At 41.0% G+C, this 20,321-nt stretch overlaps 1 protein-coding gene across 1 annotated transcript in view; it reads left to right on the forward strand.

Moving 5' to 3' along the window:
- KCNU1 (potassium calcium-activated channel subfamily U member 1) overlaps positions 1-20,321 on the forward strand; it is a 53,180-nt gene that overhangs the window by 17,239 nt on the left and 15,620 nt on the right. The window contains exons 17-22 of the mRNA XM_075444698.1: positions 1,153-1,265; positions 1,365-1,433; positions 3,344-3,433; positions 3,566-3,666; positions 7,348-7,444; positions 18,323-18,419. Coding sequence (XP_075300813.1) covers positions 1,153-1,265; positions 1,365-1,433; positions 3,344-3,433; positions 3,566-3,666; positions 7,348-7,444; positions 18,323-18,419 — 567 coding nt within the window. The remainder of the gene's footprint in view (positions 1-1,152; positions 1,266-1,364; positions 1,434-3,343; positions 3,434-3,565; positions 3,667-7,347; positions 7,445-18,322; positions 18,420-20,321) is intronic.

Here is a 20,321-nt window from a genome sequence, read left to right on the forward strand (position 1 = left end):
ATTGATAAATTACGTATTAACTTTATAGTACACAAGTTTCTCAGATATTTCCAGATCAATGCCAGAAGATTTCCTAAAAGCATAATAAGAATTCCGAGGTGGGCAGTTGGCTGAAGAAGCCTCAGGTTTGCTCGTCCTGTAGGGACGTGCTTTTGCTATCACCTAGCGGCTGTGTGCGATAGTTCACATTCATCTCCTGCACAAAAGAATTTGACTTCTGTGTGTCTCTTCAGGGACTTTTAATTCACAAAATGGATTTAGACAAACTAAATAGATACCGGGTGAAATAAATAGAGCTTATTAACATGGAATTTATGTATAGAGTTGGGCTGCTTAAGAGTGTTTTTTTGACGTGTGCTCTTTCATTCAGGACCAAATATTTCAGATGTGACAAAGCTAGCAAAACTGATATTAAGGTTTTTTTAGAATACTATGAAACCTCAGCAAAATTCTTAAACTTAAAAAAGCCTCGTGTGAAAATCCATTAAATAATTTTTATTTGAAAAGCAACAATTTCCTTATACATTTTTAGTAGTCTATTAAGTTTTACGTGGAAGGCATTCATATGCCAAGAGACTAGCGTGTACTGATACAGTGAGTGGCAGTCTAAAACCTGAAGGAGCTATAAGCAGTCAAATGTTTTGGTGCCTAAACTACCTGGATATAAACAGCTCTTCCCTGGTCACACCACTACCAAAAGAAAAAAAGGTGCTTATGCTGGAGTAGACCATCACAGTTCAGCAGTAGATCACACTTCTAATAATGTATTTATGACTAGTAAAACTTACCAAAAGAGCAGTCCTCATTTGAATAACTGAGGCAGGTTAATCTTACTGCAAAGTAAGGTGTAACTTTCCTCAAATAATGGGCTTCCAATACTTTGCAGTTGTGAAATTTCCCTGTGACTTTATTTGTGTGGGTAATAACACCTGTTCTTCAATGACAGTATGAATTGGAAGTGTCTAGAAGGGTTTAGACTTTCTCTGCTCTATTTATTAACTCTGATATTGTGTCTGAAATCATACACTGCCATCCTTCTGCTTCCATTAAGAGCCTTTGATCGAATACTGTGTGGTGTTACAGTATTGGTTAGATTACACATCTTACTTGCTCTGCCTTTCACTATACTATCTTTATGGTTGATTCTTTTAGAGAAAGAGAAAAGATTTGAAGGACAAAATGCTTCTGGAAGAGAAAGACTACAAAGTAATGACTTTTCAGCTCTCCAATGATTTTGCAGACATGACTTTTATAGAGGTTTGTCGGTATGTGATACAGATGTGGTAGTTTTTTTATTTCCTTCCAGATGTCTCTTAGCAGTATGGAGAAGTCGTGACTAACTGTGACTTGCTTTCTTTCCCCAGGTTGTGCTTTGTAAAACTGAACCTTGTCCTCCTGGGAATTGAACTCAAATTTGGCAGTCAAGGGGAGAGGTAATTGTCTGGGAGACTTCTAGTAGGAAGTTAACTAATTCCAAACTGATGATTTCCAAAGAACTCGAAGAAACATGCCTCAGGGTCTGCAGGGGTTTTATACACCTGTGATCTTCCTATGCATAGTATTTAGGAGACAGGATCAAGACGCTGTTCCTGGTTGCAGAAGTGTTGGGGTGAATTTTACTATATAGAACAATCTCTTCTGCCTCCTCTTTTCTCACAGATAATCAGGCGAGAGACGGGAGATGAAACGCCATTCTTACCTTCTATTCCACATGCAAACAGCAAAAGTCTCACTTGATTTGGCATGACTCAAGCATTTTTGTGTTCATTGGTAGAGGAAATGCCTCTTAGGTTTTTTTAGCCACATAAGTTTACAGATGCTCCCAAATGCTATAAAGCATCGTCATAAAGGTATAATTTGTCAGTGCTGGCAGCAGAGCTTTTGCTCTCTAAAGCTGATCTGGTCCTGGGCCAGATAACACTCTCTGTTCTAATGATGAAATACAAGACATCCTAATGGGGAAGCTGGAACTAGTTCAGAAAGGGGAATAAATAAGTGCCATAGATCTTTAAAAAGCTTGAGAAATCAGGCAGAAAATGCAGACTATTGAGTGCAATTATTTCTCTTTCCACTTTTATAAAGGAAATGGCTATTTTGATGAAACTGTAGAATAGAAACTCTGAAAACAGGGTTGTAGGGAAACACTGCTGTGAGACATACATTGGGACTGTCTTCTAGAAGCATTGAATGAACTCTACGCTGACAGGAGTCTGTAGATGTAGTTGCCTAGCGCTATTGGAAAACAGGCCACAAGTCAATCGATTCTTGCTTGGGTTCATACATTGTCTGACTGAAAATAGAATGATGAAAAGAGAAAGCAAGAGGGGAAAAGGAAGCTGTATACTCTTTAGGAGATAGAGACTATATTTTTGCTTTCTTTACACAACATTTGGCAGAGAAGGGATACTTCTAAAAGTGGGACCTCTAGATGTTGCTAAAATCTGTAGTAATAATTATACTCATGCGTATTTTTTGTCCTGAGCCATGCATCTGGAGGAGCTGAGTGCAGGCCTTCCCTTGTGTGGAAAGAAAATGTCAATAGCCTTGTCATCTTTTCCTATGCCATTCGCACTACCAATATTCATTAAAACTGTGTTGAAAGCAATAGTGATTTGGACTGAGCTGGTATCTTGAGTGGTCTTTGTAGGGGAAACTGGTAAATTTATTGATATTGCAGAGGATTCAACATAGACGTGTTTAAAGCAGCCTGTCAGGGATACTCGCTCTGGATGTAGAAGGGGGAACCATTAAAAAATAGTGTTTTCTCCCCTGGTTTTACCTGGCATGTTTGTCATTAGAGCAGATGCCTCAAACCCTGCACATCCTTCGTATCTTCAGTTGCACAGAACTTGTGTTTTAAGTGTGAGTATTCATGATTTTCAGTGACCCTGTGGAGAAATGGCTCATTCAGGCTGTGGTAAACTATGAATGATTTCATTACATTAAACGTGTTCAAAAATAATGTAGTGGAAGTAAAAGCACCTGTTTCCTGTGAGGTTTACAATTTAGCAAATTACAAAAAAAGCTGACAAATCTTCAGGAGCCTCGGAGTTGAATAAACTGCAGATACCATAATAAAAGCTGATTTGCATGCTTTGAGTCCCTGTTCTTCCATGGCTCCCCAAGGTTTCTGTGGACAGTAAATTCTATTTATGCCATTGAAGCAGCATGTTAACTTTTTAATGTCTCTTGTATTTAAGTCACAGAAGCTATAACAAAGAGGATTAATGTAAGACTGATATGAAACTGTTCTGATCATATAGTCCCAATTCTCTCAACAGACACAAAATATGTCACCAGATAGACAAAGTGTAATTACTCTTTTGATTGTTTCTCAATATAGTGCTATCCTGATCAATCCATCTGCCCAGATAAAGCTTCATCGGAATACAGTGGGCTTTTTTATTGCTCATTCCCTGGCAGAAGTCAAAAGGTAAGACTTGCTATTACTGTTTTGTTGAAAAAAGATCTAGAACAGAAAAACTTTCAAGAGCCAGATGAGTGTGTGTATTGTCTCATAAGTTAAAAACAACTCAGTTCTGCCTAATTCACTTTTGTTTCCTAGGGCGCAGTTCTATTGTGGAGCCTGTCACAGTGATATACAGGATCCAGAGCAGATAGAAAAATGTCAGTGTAAAAGCAGACTTCACTCAAAACCTTTCTCAGGTAATTTTAAAAAATCTGTTTCTTATTTTAAAAAGAAAAAAAGATGGCTGAATGAGTGTCTGTTAATGGTATTTTTATTAACTGTTTTTTTCTAGAAGGATAGAGTGGAATACACAGCCCTTTACTTACCTGGTAAAACAGGGAGCTTTCTGATGATACTAGTAAGTCTTATAGATTATGGTTATACTTTAAATGCTTCGAATTTATGCTTTTCTTCAGGAGTCGAAGCTTCTTGGCTAAAAAAGTGTAGGGCAATATACCTTGTTCAAGATTTTCACTCTGCTTTTTAACAGGTTTATCATAGAATACTGTTCTTTAAATGTAGAGACTGAAGCAAATGCGTCTTATTACTATAGCATGTGTGTAACTGAAGCAAAGCTACAGCTGGATAAAAACAGAGTTTTGTGTCCAGTTTGTACTAGATTCTTGGTCAGGATTCCCTGAGGAAGCGTGTCTAGATCTTTGTCATTGTGAGAATATAAAACTTTAGATGTGAAGTCAGATAAATGTTTTTGAGGTTGTACGAGCTGTATAACAACAATTAATGGTATTTGCTCTGAGGACTGCAGATCTTAGCTGGATGGAGAGAACAGATTAATTGTGGTAACATCTAACCCTAAGCAGAGCAACTTATTCTTTCACCTCAAACTCCATTTTGAAGGTGTGGGGTTTTGTTAGGTGCTAGTTTTCTGTTGAAATAGAGAACAGCCTGTCAGATCTATGTGTAACTACACCGAATTGAAGCTTCCTGCATTTGCATTTTGGCCTTAAATGCTTAATGAAAGCCTCTTCTAGGCTCCTGTAAACTTCTCTGCTAGTGTCTCCCTTGCGTAGAGATGGTGCTTCACTTTAAAGAGGGGACAAGGAGCTTTCCATTAAACATGGATGTACGCATGCATCCTACTTGTATTTCAAACACTTGCAAATCCTTTAAGCAGCAGATGGCAGCCAAGCCCCGTTACAAAACATGCCTCTGAACTGCAGATTGAGATAAAGGCAAAACTCTTTCACACTACTCAGCCAGACTGAGTGAACAAGCACAAACATGCTGACACCTGGAGGACTCTGTGTAGTAATGTCATGTAGAAAGAGAAGCTGGAGCCCATTTTCAGTCCAACACACTTATCAGCATAGATGTAACTAAGGTCCCTGAAAGTCAGCTACCTCCCAGAAAAGCAACTTCTGTAAACTGCAAAGACATCTTAATAAAAGTCAATGGCAAGTGAATAGACAGACATTGACACTGTAGGAGCTCTCCACCTGGTTGGTTTTCTTCTTGTTTCCTAGGGAATCTTAGATGTTAAAAAGACAAGATGACATTTCAGTATAAATGTGTATTAATAAAAAGCAGTGGTTTACAGACCTGCAGTTCTGCACCAATTAGTGTAGAGAGAGTGGTTGCCTGAGGTGGATCAGGAGTTTTGCCAGGCATAAGACCTTGCCATTGGTTTCCCCTAGGATTCTGGATGTATCAGAGCAAAACAGAGCTTAATTATAAGCACTTTGAACTGAAGTGCTTCCTTCCCTCTCCATATAATGTATTTTGTGGTATGTGGTGTTCTGGATTCCTCCAAACTCATTGTGATGAAGGGGAAAGTTAGACGGAAAAGACTCCAACTAGTGTAGGTGAGTATGCCTCCAGTACCTGCAATGGAAATGGGGAGAGTTAGTTGGCAAAAAGTAAGTTTATTGTTGTGAATCTAAAAACTAACATGGGAGCCTTACAGATTGTGAGCTTTAGTCAAAGAAGCTACTATTGTCACTGTAACAGGAGTGTAAGTGGCATACCAGAGTGCAGTCAGTTTTGCTTTATTATCCAGACTTAGTCAAAAGCTATTACCATTACTAGATTATTATTATTTAAATCATCTGATATGTATTAAGAGGCAAAAGAGCTTATTGAGACAATGACACCTTGCCCGTCTTCTCAGGACCTGGTCAGGTAGTGGAAGTAAATTGAAGCTTTTCTTTCTGTTCTGCAGCACCTCAGAGCTGCCCTTGGCAGTCAGACCCTGTATAGGTTGTTTGCTGTAACCCAGGAAGTCTGTGATGAAGGCTGGGACTGAGCCCAGTATCTTGGTTTAGAAGACCATAAGAGAGTTCTCTTAGAGACTTATTAGTGCCTGTATAAGACAGGCTGTTCTGCATTTTCATTCTCTGACTTACATTTCCATTAATCTTGACCTAGAGGAATCAAGTGGCATGCAGCATCCTCAGAGAGGTCTCTCTACCTATCCTACTCCTGCCTTGCTGAACACAGTGGCTATAGAAAGAGGTACCCTGTTACCAAGGCTAAATACACCTGCTCTTAACACACCTATGTAGCATAGTTACAGCTTAAAGTTGACAAATCACCTATTCAGAGATGCCCTTTTTTCCTGCCAGTGGTATGTTTGGAATCACCAGCTGTTTCATTTGCATTAGTATGGTTTGGCAATAGTTACAACATCACAAGAAAGTTAAGGGTATGAGAGAGGGTTTGTCTGTCAGTTTGTCAGTGTGAGGAGTAACATCATGCATCCTGAACCAGCTACATCACCGTGAAAAGCAGGTGATGCAGGTAGGCTCTGGTGCGCTTAAAAAAAATCTCAGAGGCTGCTGCTGTACATCCTCGAATCACTGCCTGGTGTTATAACGCTGTGCTTAATGGCCTATGACCTCAGATTATTGCCCAGAAAGGACTAGATCAAATGTCAGAGAAAAGATGTTCCAGCTGTTAAATAACTACTTTAGGAGTTGGGGAACTTGAGCTCATTTTCTTGGTCTGCTTCCTCAGATTCAATCTGGGACTTTAGGCCACTTAGCCTTTTGGAATTTTGATTTCCTGATGGTAAACTGAGGAAGTTAAAAATGGCTTGACTTGCAGAGAATAGTGTCATAAGTGATTGCAAGTCACATGTGGCAAGTATGAGAATGGTACAAGTACATAGTGTCAACTCTTCCTACCCTCTGGCTTTTTTTTTTCTTGCACGGAAGACTATGTTTTCATAGAGCCCTCGGAGCACACCTTCCCTCCTGCAGGACCGGGATCATTCTCCTCCATGGACTTAAGGACAGGCCCAGCCCCAGCACCCTGTGCACCTTGGTCTTCCACCTCCCTACAGCAATAGCCTAGTAACCCACCCGCCCCCTTTAGAATGAGCCCTGGTAACTCCCTCCATTTCAAATGTAAGCTGTGAATCTCTCTAGTTGAGGATACATCTTGTTCTTTCCCATGCAAAATGAGAGAACAAAGGTCATGCAGGTCACTCAAGTGTGTATTGGCTAGGTGTTAAGGGTGTGCTTCCTTCATCTGTGCCTCCACCTGCAGAAGTGACAATGGTTACTTTTACTTTGGGCAAAAAACTGAGCAGTTCTGAGTGAGTTTTAGCTTCTGAATTCCAACATAAGAACCTCACAAAGAAAAGGAGCTGCCCTTAGAGTTAAATAGTGTGTGAAGTATGTAGTGCTCACCATATTTAAGACTGTTCTGTGCATACTAGATGGAATTACTATTTTATAATGTTGGGCTGTATTTCTGAGCAGTTGGTGTGAATAACCAATTACTCGGAGCTCTGTCTAGCATTTCTGAAGCCTCCACAGACTCCTCAGATGCTGTGGTAGCCATTTGAAGACATGATCTAAGTGCAACTGAGGGCTATACAAAAGGAGCCCAATTCTGTTTCCTTGCCTTTGTTTCAGAGAAACTGAAATTCTGTGGAGAACCGCAGGTTGCAGATGGAGAGCCTGCAAAGTCAAATTCCCTTGAAGTTCTTCCACCTTGGAGTTCTGTTAATGGGTAAGAAATGTAAAGCTGTCTGTGTGCTGAGCAGGCATTTTCTGCATGGACTTACTGAGAATTTGTGTGGGAAGTGGGAACAGCTGGGTGTGTCTCTTGACTAATTCTTGTGCTATTGTTAGTGGTTGTGGTTGAAGTGGATGGTTTATGGCTTCTCCCTATCTTGATTGATTGAACAGCCCAGAAAACACAACTCACACCTATGCATCCAAATCCTTAGCCCCTCATACTCTTCTGTGAGCTTAAAGCCTGTGTTGTGAGCTCCTGATACCACTGTGGAGGAGTAAGGTGCGGGAGAAGGGAAGGGTTGGTGCACCTCCTCAAAGTGCTCACTGCCTTCCAAATGGAAGCTCAATAATACATCACTGAACAGCTGAGTCATGAGCACGTTTTATTTGGCTCCTTCTGAGAGAGCAGAGTGGAAGCAGGAGCAGCTAGGGGTAGGAACGAGAACAGCCAACACCAAGATTTACTTGTTGCTTAGATATTTAATTGCAGTGTGACACTGGCAGCAATATGGAAGAGTAACAAACTCTGGTGTAGTTTAAAAGAAGTTTGCTCTAAAGGCAAATGGAGATCCAAGAGAAATCACACCCTACAGCATCTCTCTTAAGCATCAGTAATACATGCTAGAGGAGTCCTTTCTAGGCCATCTAAATTCTTCCTAGCCAGAGAAATCTTACTTTCCCAGCAGGTTTTATAGACTGGGGAGAGAGCGTAGTCATCTACTGTCTAAGGCAAGGTATAGATTGCAGTATTCTTATCTACAGTATCCTTAGTTTGCCAGTCCAGTTGACTTGCACTGGGACTTCTCATAACTGGAGCTGCTACATTCAGCATAAGGAAGCATAAGTATCATGGTCTGATACTGAGCTGTCAGTAATAGCAAGCTGTTACACTCTTCCAGAGCATCCCCTAGAGAGGGTGACAGGACATACTGGCAAACAGTGTCATACCAGAGTTTGCAGGGAGTAAACAGGAATCTAGTAGGGAGAGAGATGTACAAACTAGTATTTCTTGCCTTGTTTCTGCTTGTGCAATTTTTAGCTGCTGTGGAACTGAAGCAGCTTAATGATGTCTCCCCTCCCTCCAAAACCATATCTTGTGCTTCAGCAGCAAAGGCAAATGTCAGTATGGCAAGGACTCTAAGGTGTCCTCGGGAGAGCTTTGCATCTTAGCAGCTGTCCCCAGCACAGACATGGTATTGGGACAATAAAATGTTGCTCAGTGCTGCTGTCCTACAACTCATTAGGTCAGCTGTAAATATTAGGACTGCACAGTAAATACATATGCACATACTACCAGATTGTGCTGACTTGTTAAATATAAACGAAAACTTAATTAGGTTTAGAATGTGTCCCTCCCCCTCCTCATGCCCAAGAACATAATTTACCAAAGGGGGTGGGGGATGGAGGGGGAAGAACAAGCCCTCACAACCTGCTGAAATATCATTATTAACATGCACATGAAAAGTCAATTATGCCAGAGGGAGGTATTTAAGTGAAGTGAGTTTCCATACTCTGGGATTACACCTTGGGGATTATATATTTCTTATTTATTTATTTTCCCTGAGATTTCTGCTGCTGCTTAGCAGTGAGGAATAAAAATGTTACCAAGAGATATCATGAAATCCCCTGAAGAAATAGCCAAATATGCAGATAAATAATTGTTCCCATCCCTATCAAGTTTCTCCCTCATCACCAAATCATAAAGGCTATATTCTATTGAGCCAGTACAGGTACGTCTTCTGGTGTTTAGTTTTAAATGACACCAGGGACTGGTCTTCCAACGCTTCCCTGGGGAGGACATTTTACCATACTGTTATTATTAGTTGCAGTATTTATTATTTGTATTATAGCGGTGCCTTGAGGCTTCTACTCGGAGTGGGATCCTGTTAGGCTGGATGCTGTATATCTATATGGTAAAAGCAGTTTCTGCCTTGAAGAGCTCTCAATCTGAACAGTAAGAGCAGACAAAGAATGTGCAGGCAAAGGGAAGTAGGAAAGGGTGGAAATGAGGTATCGAAAGTCGTAGAGGAAACCTCACAATGCGAAATACAGCTCTTTGGGGCTGACTCTTCATAGTGTTTGGGTTCTCAGATTAGTCCCAAATAATTTTTGATTATTACTTAAACCAAAAACAGAGTTGGATCCAATTGCCCATTTTCAGACTACGATGAGGTTTTCCACCTGAGGTGTTCTGCTAGTAGAAAAGCCAGTGCTGATCTCTTGCTTCCAAATTAGGATAGTTAAGAGAGTGACCAAGGGGAGCTCCAGGTTCAAATCTCTGCTCAGTTTGGTTTAAGATGGGAAACTGCAGTCTGATACAGGGAAGGTAAACATTTTTAACGCAAGTCTCAGGGTTCTCTGGATATACAGTAGGGATTACTTCCCCTGTGTCCACCAGACAGTGCTTTTAAAATCACTTGGGTACTTACCCTCTTGTCCCTTTACAGGGGCCTTTGAAAATACCTGTCTTTATTGGGACATTTAGCTAGCTAAATACTTACATTCCAATTAGTTTTTTAAACAGAAATGTGCATCTGAGATTGAGACAAGTTTTGCACGTGGGCTAATCAATGAAAAGTACTCAAACCGTAATTCAGGGAAATTCAATGAAGTATAGTGGGAAGGAATTGGGCATGGCCTATTACAAGACTCAAAACACATACTTGGTTCAGGTCTTGCCAATATTGCTGGTGTCCTAGGCTGTTTTAATGAAAGATACCTTCCACTGTATTGCACGTGTTAAGTCTCGTACATTTCTTCCTTTCTCTTTCTGTTTTTCCTATTGAAAATAGGCAGATCTTTATATCCCGGGGAAGAACTTAATTAACATCATTAAAAAAAAAAGTCATCACAAACCAATACAAAAGAACCCTGAGACCTATAAAGCTCATCCAGAAGTGAAGACATAAAGACACGTTAGGATTCCTCAAGCACTTCTGAGCCCCTGCATTGATACACTTGCTTTACTAGTCATGGTTTTTCCACACGTTCTTGCCTAAGGCACGACAAATTTAATGGTGTATGTTTTGCTGAATTGTTGACTCTTGTTTTTTCATTCCTAAATTTCTAGTGAGGCATGAAAGAATGTTTGTGAGCAGGGCTTCATGTGTGCACAGCTCTGCAATGTCTCCTTCCCTTTTGCCCTGGTGTAGACTCACTTCAGCCAAGCAATGGATTACTAGAAACTGAATTAGATTAAAAGGGAAGCCAGGTTAAAGAACCACATTTTAGCTCCCTGTTAATTGTAACTTATCTAGTGCCTGGATAATTGCTCGTAAATACCTGCTGAGTTGCCAAGCCTATGTTAAGGCTTGTCAGTCTTGAATAAATCTTAAAGACTTAAGGTCCTACTCTTTGATGCTACCCATCACTTCCCAGTCTAAAGGTAGGGCAAAAAAAGGCAGTAATGCTCAGCACTCCAGCTCAGCTAATCTGGCAGAATGCATCAGAATCTTTATAAATGTGTGAAAAGGGCTGTGCAAGAGCTCCTGAAAAGGTCATTGGTATTTTTGGAGCGATAAATCATAGAGGGAAAGATTTGCATTTTGGCTGTATAAAATCCAGAGCTGGATTAGAGAGAGCATACTTTGCAGTAATATTTCTCTCCTGACTTGTTTTATTAGCTTCCTTTAAACATGTTACATTATTGCTTATAGAATTTCATTTACTTGGATTGGCAGCTTGATAAATATGTCTATTGGCAATGATTTGGATTGCTCTGGGCATTAATATTATTAAAACCTGTCATAAGGAAATGTCTGAAAGATGACTTACTGTAAAGATTACAGCATGAAATAAATCATACAATGGTATTTGTTACCGTTTATGGCCTCTTGGAGCCGAGTCAATCCCTTTTTATGTTGCATTATTTTTCAAGTTTTTATAGCCTTACATTATATATCGCTGTCAGAAATGAACAGATGGGGTGTCAAACACGAGCCTTCTGAATAATTCCCACCCTCGGGTTATTTGTATGAAGGACAAGTGTAAAACTGTGTTCTCAAGAAAAAGCAGATAGATAGAGGTGGAGAAAGTGTTGTTACAGTGAGCAAGATCCCTTTTGTCAGCAGGCACATTGTGCTTTTGATCACTACCTGGTATTTACGCTGCAGGGTGGGGGCTCTGTGGAAAATTTAGCAGTCTGTTGGCGTAGCAAAAAACCTCACAAGTTAGACAAGTTTCATGTTCCTTCAGCTTTCCTTTTATTGCTAGAATGAGACACACACATAGAAGGGGTGTTTCAGTGACAGCCAAACCTCAGGGTTTGTGGAAAAGTGTTGGATGACTGTAGGTACCTCTCAAACACTTCAGGGGTGGAATAACAAAGAGTCCCTCCTGAGCTATGCAAATGGTATATCTGGAGTTTGGGATGTGTAAGGAAAGAACAACAGATATTTCAGACACTGGAAGTTTGTGAACTAACGTTAAGCAGGGAGCTCCTCTAGGAAGAGAAGATAGTGTTTTGCATTCCACTTTTTGTTGTGTGGGAAATCCCACTCTTCTTGCTGTGTATCTTTGAGGAGTACTTGTCAAAGTCAGGGTGACAGGTTGGATGGAATGCTACTAGAGCTGATAAATACACAAGCAGTTAGTTAGGTTGTCTGAGTTAAAAAATTCAGGTGGGAGACATTGTCCATGCATCCTTTCCCCCAGGGTTGCTTGCTTCAGATTGCCAGCCCCCAGAATCTTGTACAGGTACACAGAATATAAATGAGCATTATTTTTGGAACATGATTCTTTGTGGTGTAAACGAATCTTCAGGCACCCCAATACATTGTTCGTGTCGATGCAGGCTGGCTGAATCTTGCTCATGGAACATTGAGGTCTTATCCTCACTGAAATTTGCACAACCAATAAGACTGACTAATCATTGTGGTGGAGCAGGTATTTTAGTGGATTTCTGACACAGAATACCTAGCTTCCATGGTGTGCAAAATCTGCCCAAACTTGTTCTGGACAGACTGCATTGTCTGTGTGAAAACCAGGTCTGTTCACTGGCATTGAAAGAGGGATTTCACTTTTTTCTTTTTTTTTTTTTCCAAAACCCCAGAATAAGAAAAAGCATGCTCCATTTGGGCTTAAACTCTCGGGGTGTTACTGGTAACTCTGACAGGACTCTTTTTCCATCAGTGATTTACTTCTTGATTCAATTTTGGTTGAATTTTGTACGTAGGCCTCCAGTTATTTCTTTTCTGGAGACGAAAACTTTGAGAATGCTAGAAAGAAACTCTTGGCCCTTGCCTGCCCTTGTAAATAAAATTTTTTAACTTGGGTTTGTGTTCACGCTCATTGTATGTGGCAACTAAACTCCCTGTGATTTTAGCCAGCCACCATTCCTTACGAATTTAGCCAGTTAATCCAAAGTTTGCTCCAGCTTCTTTCTAAAGCTCTTTCCTTGTCTTCACGTGCCTCTTGTTTCTCTGAGACTTACCGTTATAGATCAGAGCCTTATCCTTTGCAGCCTCTCCCTGTATTCCTCAGTCTTTTTTCTATATTTCATGTGAAAATACACCACCTTTCTTCCCCAGACCCTTGCTCCACATCTATCATTAAGCTTGTGTAAGAGCTTTAGGGGTTCGCATTCACCATGCAAAGTACAGTTGTGCTGCACATTGTAACTGGAGTTGCACCCACCTGTACATACTAATCCAATTCCACGTTATACAATAGTATAATCACTTAAAGAATTTGCATGACTGATGGTGTGAGTTCTGAGTGCATAAGGAGAAGTTTCATAATTAGCTTTCCCTGAGAACTTGTGCAAACCAGTCTATAATTTGGTCAGCTCCTGATTTTTAATGAGGGTGCTGAGAGTGAAGCCTTTGGCAGCACTCATTTCATATTTTAATTACCCACAGTAATTCTGACGATTATACCAATGTCATAAATCACATCGTAATAACCCATTAAAAAAAACCACCAGTATTTAATGATTGGATGGGGATTTAAATTAAACAGATTTGCAATGGCTTTACAAGGAGCCAAAGGCTCCATGGAGTTTTGAAGTCTTCCAGATCTTTTCATTGATCTGTGGCTCCAGAAGGTGAAGTAACTTTGTGCAAAGTTTCTTTCACAGGCCAAGTCCTGATTTCCTCAGCAGGGGATTGCTTTTCGTGGGATGAAATCCATTCCTGTGTGTCAGGCTAGAACTGGACTTCTACATGATTTGAGTCTTGGTAGCCAATTGGCCATTCTGGTCTCTGTCTTCAAGTCTAGGAGAGTTTAGGATGTCACTTAGCAATGCCAATATGGTAGTCACAAGCATCCCATTGCTTACATAGCATTTTCTTCTCTGGTTATTTTTTGGGTGGTGTCACCAAGTGCCACCTCTTAGACCTGAAACCCCAGGGCTGGGTTAGGTCTGCAGGTAAGGCCTCGGAGGATCAGAGTCTGCAAAGTTACCACCAGTTCAGCCAAAAATAAGGCCGTGCTACCCAGCATAGTCTGTTACTCAGCTGGGGCCTGGCTCTATGGTGTTGGCCCTTAGGGAAAATCACTTCTATTATCTAAGATCTTGAGTAAGCCAAGTTCTGCTCTTTAGATTATTTTCCTATTAATAATGTCATAATAAATGGGTGGGAGCAGCTAATGGCTCTAAGCCACCAATGATCCCAAATGTTCCCAGCCTATACTCTCCTGTAGACCTTGACAGACTGGGAGTGCTTAGTAAAATATTGTAACACTCAACATGCATTTACAAGACAGTGATCTGTCCCGTGACAGCTTCCAGATGTGTGAGTGTGTGCAATTTCATAATTCAAGAACAGATTCTATTGCCCTCTGCAGATCCCCCATCAGGCTGTTCATAAATGCTGCTCATAATTAAATTAACCCACTAACTAGCCATGCAAATTCTGATAAGCAGTGACCAAAAAAAAAAAATGAGATGCTCTCAAAAAATGTCAAGGCTGTCTTCAGAGATTATTTATCATTATGAGAAGATTTGTTTATTCCCTTCCTGTTTGCCAAATTCTGCTTTGTCCCTTCATACTTGACAACTGTTTTAAGGTTTTAATCTAATAATTAGGAGCTGAATTTTGCCACCCTTACTCAAGCTGTCTGCTGTCTTACTCTCTGAACAGCCTTTCTGGAATCAAAGCAAGCCTCTGCTCTATGTGTGGGTAGCAGGATCAGGCTTTAGTTTTTAAAATACAACCTGTGCCCAGCCCAAGTAGCAGTGGAGGAACAAAAATATGCATATACACTTGTCCATGCCAAGGAGAAGCTGCATTTTATCTAGCCCTCCTGCGACCTCGGAAGGGGAGAGGGAGAATTCAGGAAAGATTTCACAAGGGGTGTTATGAATAATGAGCTGTTGTTTTCTGTCAGAAGCAATGGCTCAGAGCTCTGACATGTGAGATCTGCCTGCAGAAGTAGTATCCAGCTTCCCCACAAGAATGGTGCTATATTAATTTGCAAAAGTGTTGGAGTTGTTATACCTTGTTTATGTCTATGGCTGAACAATATGCCCTTGTGTAGTAAAGGGAGGGAGGTGATTTGGGTGGACGTTGGATGTAGAAATGGAGAGTAGCTAACAAAAGCAGAAGATGTCTTTTCTGCATTGCTCTGAGGTTTCTTTAGTGAAGTAGGTCCTAATGCATCTAGATCAGTGTTCAGACAGTTCAGCCCAGTTATCCTTATGCATTCTGAATTTCTCCAGTGCTGCCAACTCTTCAGACTTTGCCATGCAGGTACCAGGAGTTCTTCTTAAGGCATCATCACCTGGAGTCCTGTTACTAGAGCATCTTGGCTCCATTTTAAAATGTGGTGTCAGGCAGTGCCCATTAGACTAGGATTCAGCCTTTCTGTTTGCGTGTGGTGTAAGTCTCAGTGCTACATGTTTCTTTCCATGCTGTTTTCTCAGTTTAACTTCATTTACCTTTATAGTTCATGTTGAGAACTCTAAATAAAGCAGGAGTCCCTAAACTTAGTGGGGGACTGTAAGTATTGCTGTTATATAGATGATAACTGCAGACTATTTTTGTTTTAGTGTATTCTGTACAACCACACTGACTTCACTGGGATTACACGTGCATTGCTTAGGGGCAGATTTGGTTCAGTGGATGTAATTAAGAAAAATTTAACTACTCATTTTTAAGATTGGCTTTACTTGTTGCCTGATGTATTTGTTAATTATTGGATGGAATACTCTAAATTCTAATATTTTGCAATGACACATAATACCTCTGTGTCAATTAATTAAGCCTCATAGTTCCTTGTGATGTAGGGGAAGCACTTTGATGCGTTGTGATTGCAGTGATATAATCTATGATGATGAATAAGCCAAGTCCAGACAAGCACCATATTCTCCCAGGGCGGGCCTGGGAGTGAGGAAAGGGGCTTTGTAGCAGCCTTCACAGGCACAGGCGATTTTCATTGTGTGTGTGAAACTCCACTCCTCCCTAAAGGATAAGGTTAACATATGTGCAGATCTGGGAGCGATTCAAAAAACAGTAAGAGGGTTCCCAAATGAGATGTGAATTGAACAGCCCACATGCCAAGTGTTAAATCATCCCCAAGGCTGTGGTACAGAGGCAGGGGAAGGATGTCAGGATGTTCATGCTGATGGGCCGGGGCTTTCCAGATCTAGCTGCTGGAGCAACCCGCCTGCGTCCCGCAGGTACCCAGGGTGTTTTGTTTCTGGAGACTGTTGTGCATAGATTTCTCACATGTGTAGGTTTCTGGGGACCAATGATGCAACTCTTCCAGGCCTTGCTTGTCCTGAGGTACTTTGAGTAGGCTTCTACCCCCGTATCTCTCTATGGGCAAAATTTAGGACACAGAAATAAGCTCTGATTCCTGAGGATTTGCTGCTCTTCTGTACTTAAAGCGCAGAAGGCAAACCGAATGAGCACAGACCTCCACACGTACAGGTGACAGGAAGACTTATTGTAGCCACGGTTTCCCACAACAAGGAGTAGAAGAGCTAATGTTGAAGACTGCAGGCGAGGGATTCAAGAAAGCTTTAGGGCTTTGCAAAGGCATTATGAAGAATTTAAAGGTAGCTTGTCAGCAGGAAGTTGTTGGCAGCTAACAATTTGATAAAAGGACTTCCACTCCCTGCCTCTTAATGCTATAGGCAACTGTTAATTGCTTATGTCAGTTGTCAAATGAAGTTTGAAATATCTTCGATGTGTCTGACCATCTTTTAGGGTACCTGAGACTACATTATCTACTTTGATTCATGGAAACATGAGTGACTGGTTTATATTAGGTCATGGCTGTGGAAACAGGCAAAAAAAATATTTTCCCATGTTGTAACACGCTCAGCTCTGGTACACTGGACTGAACTGCCGTTTTGGATGATATGCAAGGTATTGAACTGCGGTTACTTGCAGTATAAAACCAAATTTTTGAGTTTAGTGGTGCGTTATTGTTGTAATAGCCTCAGTTTGTTCTGTGGGTTGGGCACAAATGGATCACACCAGTGGCTTATGCACCTGACACTGTGGAACAGTATTGCCAAATGCTTAGCCACTAGGACCACGTTTTTAGAAATGCCCATGGTCCAGGTACCTGTGCTTTCGCAAGTCAGCTCCACTGGTGTGGTCTTTGGTAATGTGATCTTGTGCTTTTTTGATCTTCAGCTCAGTGCAGTGTAAGTGGTAAGGGCCTCAAATGAGAATGTGATAGAGAAACAAAGGTAACAGACATAGCAATGCACAGCATCGTGTGAGTGCAACTGTTTCTTTCCAGGTTCATGCAGAGCCAACACAGATAACTGTGCCTCCACAGCACTGTCAATTTGTGACCCAGATAACCTGCTAATGGCTGTAGTGAGTGACTAGCTCAGTCAGAGACTGTCTCTGTTGGGTACTACAGCATGTCGGTTCCAGTGCCCTCGTCCTCAAGCTCCTCAGAGTCCAGTGCAGGATGATTTATGAGTCCCTCAGGAAAATCAGATTTCCGTAAGAATCATGTAATTTGCAGAGTATATGGCAGAAGGAACCCTTAACTAAAGAATGGCTTGTTAGATCATAATGTGCTTGGCTTTGGCAAGGTGGATGCTGTTATGATGAAGTGGGTTTCCTACTGTCTGTTCCCTCTATCTTCCACTTCAGGGACTCAACAGGTGTTTCCTCCAAGGCATGTATATTTCCCATAATATTAGAATGAGGAGATGTCATTTCTGACAGGTTGTGTGTATAGATGATGGCTTTATTATGATAGAGATATATACATTGATTGATTGGTAAATCTGAGTCGAGTAAGGGAGCTTGTGAGGAGAAGATAGTCTCTAACTTGCCAAAATACCATTTAATCACTGGCCTAAGGATTGTTACTGAGGAGGAGACGTGTAGCTGATCCATGCAATTGCTTGCAGGTAGCACAGGGCTGCGTGGAGGCACTGCAGAGATTTACAGGGGTACTGCTCCCCTTTCCCTCTGGTTTTGTACTAGCTTGCTAAATTTGGGAGACCCAGTTTGAAGCCTCTCCCTGCCCCTTGTTAGAGATGCAAAATTACCTTATGTTTTGCTGAAGGGTGGGTAGTTAAATGTTTCTTCAGTGAATGTCCCCACTGAAGAACTCATTATTTAAAATAATCCTAGGGACCAAGTCCAAACAGCTGTAAACATCACAACTAGTACAATAATTAAGGGAAACACTTTGCAGTGTATTTTTCCTCATTTGTCTTACTCGGCTGACATTGACAGAGCAATTCCTTCACCAGACAACCCTTTTCCCCCATATATGGTGGTTAATATATGATTCATACATCACAATTTTTCCTTGCTGCTATGAGACAAGCTATGGTGTAGGTAGAGGGCATCGCAGCAGCAACTGGAGATGTGATCTCAATTTTGGTAAACTGTAGCTGCCACTGCTGAGAGGCTGTTCTGGAGCTAAGAAGTTTCTCTCTCTGTTTTAGGGGGTTTGATGGCCAAGGAGAGAACAGCAGAGTCATCCTAGATTCAACAGGAATGTTCCACAAGTGTGATCCTGTTCCACTGCAGGAGGCTCTTCTGGTAGGTGTGGAGTGTTTGCTTTTGGGATCCTCACGAGTCTTCCTCTTTGTTCTCCTAGGAACAAGCTAGAGCTTCAATGCATTGATCCGGGTGGAGGGCATAGCCCTCTCTAGTGAACTGCTGTTCGTTTAGCAATGTTATCTTAGCCAGTTTCTAACTTTGATTTCATATGCAAAGGTGAGAGACAGACTGTGCCCCGGAGGAGAGAGACTGAGGGTTTACCATTACCCCATTTTCAGGAGTGAGCTGCAGATAAAGTATCTTGACCAGGGTTTCGTAGAGACTCTGTTGCAGTGGTAGAAGCTGAAGGCTCATTCTATGGCCAGATTCCCTTGTGATTTCGGTGGTAACCTGGGAACAGAGAAAGATCTCCAAGGTAACAAGGGTTCAGTAATGCCTTCCATGTTCATCTAAAACAGGGCAGACACCCTATCTCAGGTGAGGATCTCGGCAGGCGGACAAAAGAAGGTCTGATTGACATCTGTTTTATTTTAAAATTTTCTATGTTGTGTGTTCAGACCTCTGTGTCTGTGACATTATTGATCTGGGTAGCTTTAAGACAGTTTGGTTTATTTAATGTGTCTAATCTGTAAAAGAACAAATCCCATCTAGAAATGGCAGGTTGTGCTCAGAGCTGCCAGAGAGCTGAGAGTAGGCAACCAAATTTTGCAATGAGGTGATCAAAGATTTCATCAAAAATACAGAATGTTCAAGCTGTTCTGCCAGCTGGGAGGCTTGTAGCAGGCTGGAATTCATGCTGCTTGAAATGCTGCAGCTTCCTTCCAAGCAAATAAAAGGACCCTATTGCCCAGCAACCTCCAAAAAAGGAATTAGTCATTGCAAATGGGCAAATATCCCAGTAGGACTGGAAGCTCAGCTCTGAATTGAAGGGTAATGTTTTGAAAAGATCTTACAGGCGGGTTTACATGAGGAGAAAGCTTACAACTGCCAGTGTGTCCTAACTCCCCATGTGCCACTTCTGTTTTGTACTGAGTGTTTTTGTGTAGCTAAGATAGGCTGTGTCAGGGGCTCTTTATGAGGATTAAGAATGTCCACAAAGGAAATTGGTATATAATAGCTATTGCACTTCATGTTCATGCAGTGTCTTCCTTTGCAATCACGTTTCTGGAGCAGGCAAGCCCTCAAAGGCCTGGGAGTCTAAGATGCATTTTGGGGAGTGAGTTGAGTGCTTGACAAAGTCCCAGGCTGTGCTTTGTTTTCAAAAGCTATGTTTTTAAAGTTAAGTGCTTAAAGGTGCAAATATACTCCCATGGGATTTGTCATAACACTACAGCATTTCATTGTGCTTGGAATCCATGGACAGCTGGATGGATCTACCTTACAGAAGTTCCTCCTTGATGTCCATGCAAAACACAGGGCATCTACATACATATCAAAATACGGTCTTCTGAATTTTACATAAGGTATACATTATTAAATAATGTAAACTTTTAAAAAATTTAACCCTCAGTCTAATATGGCATAGATGTTTGAGAATTAATGTAATTTTTTTTTCTTGACTTCAGTAAGGAAGTAATAAATGCCAGGTATGGCGAGCTTCTTGGCCTCAGGTTGGAAGGAAGGCCTAAGTCCTTTCACAGTGTCTTAAGAATGGCTTACCTGTTCCTGCTGCTCCTTCACTATACTGACTGCTCATGTTGGTCTTGTAATTGCACATGTCTTCTGCAGATTTCAGCAGTAATAGTTTTTCCAATTGTTCCTATAAAATAAGCTATAAAATAGATTGTGTTTTTAATTGTTTAGCTTCAGCAGACTAATCGTTGGACTTCAGGCATGTTACATTAAATACAGATAAAGGTTTCATTATTCAATTTAAACTAATCTAATTAGAGACAATCATTTAATTTGGTTATGATTCTAATCTCTCATCAGGAAACTTCT

Source organism: Opisthocomus hoazin, chromosome 28, assembly GCF_030867145.1.
Source record: "Opisthocomus hoazin isolate bOpiHoa1 chromosome 28, bOpiHoa1.hap1, whole genome shotgun sequence".
Classification (NCBI taxonomy): Eukaryota; Metazoa; Chordata; class Aves; order Opisthocomiformes; family Opisthocomidae; genus Opisthocomus; species Opisthocomus hoazin.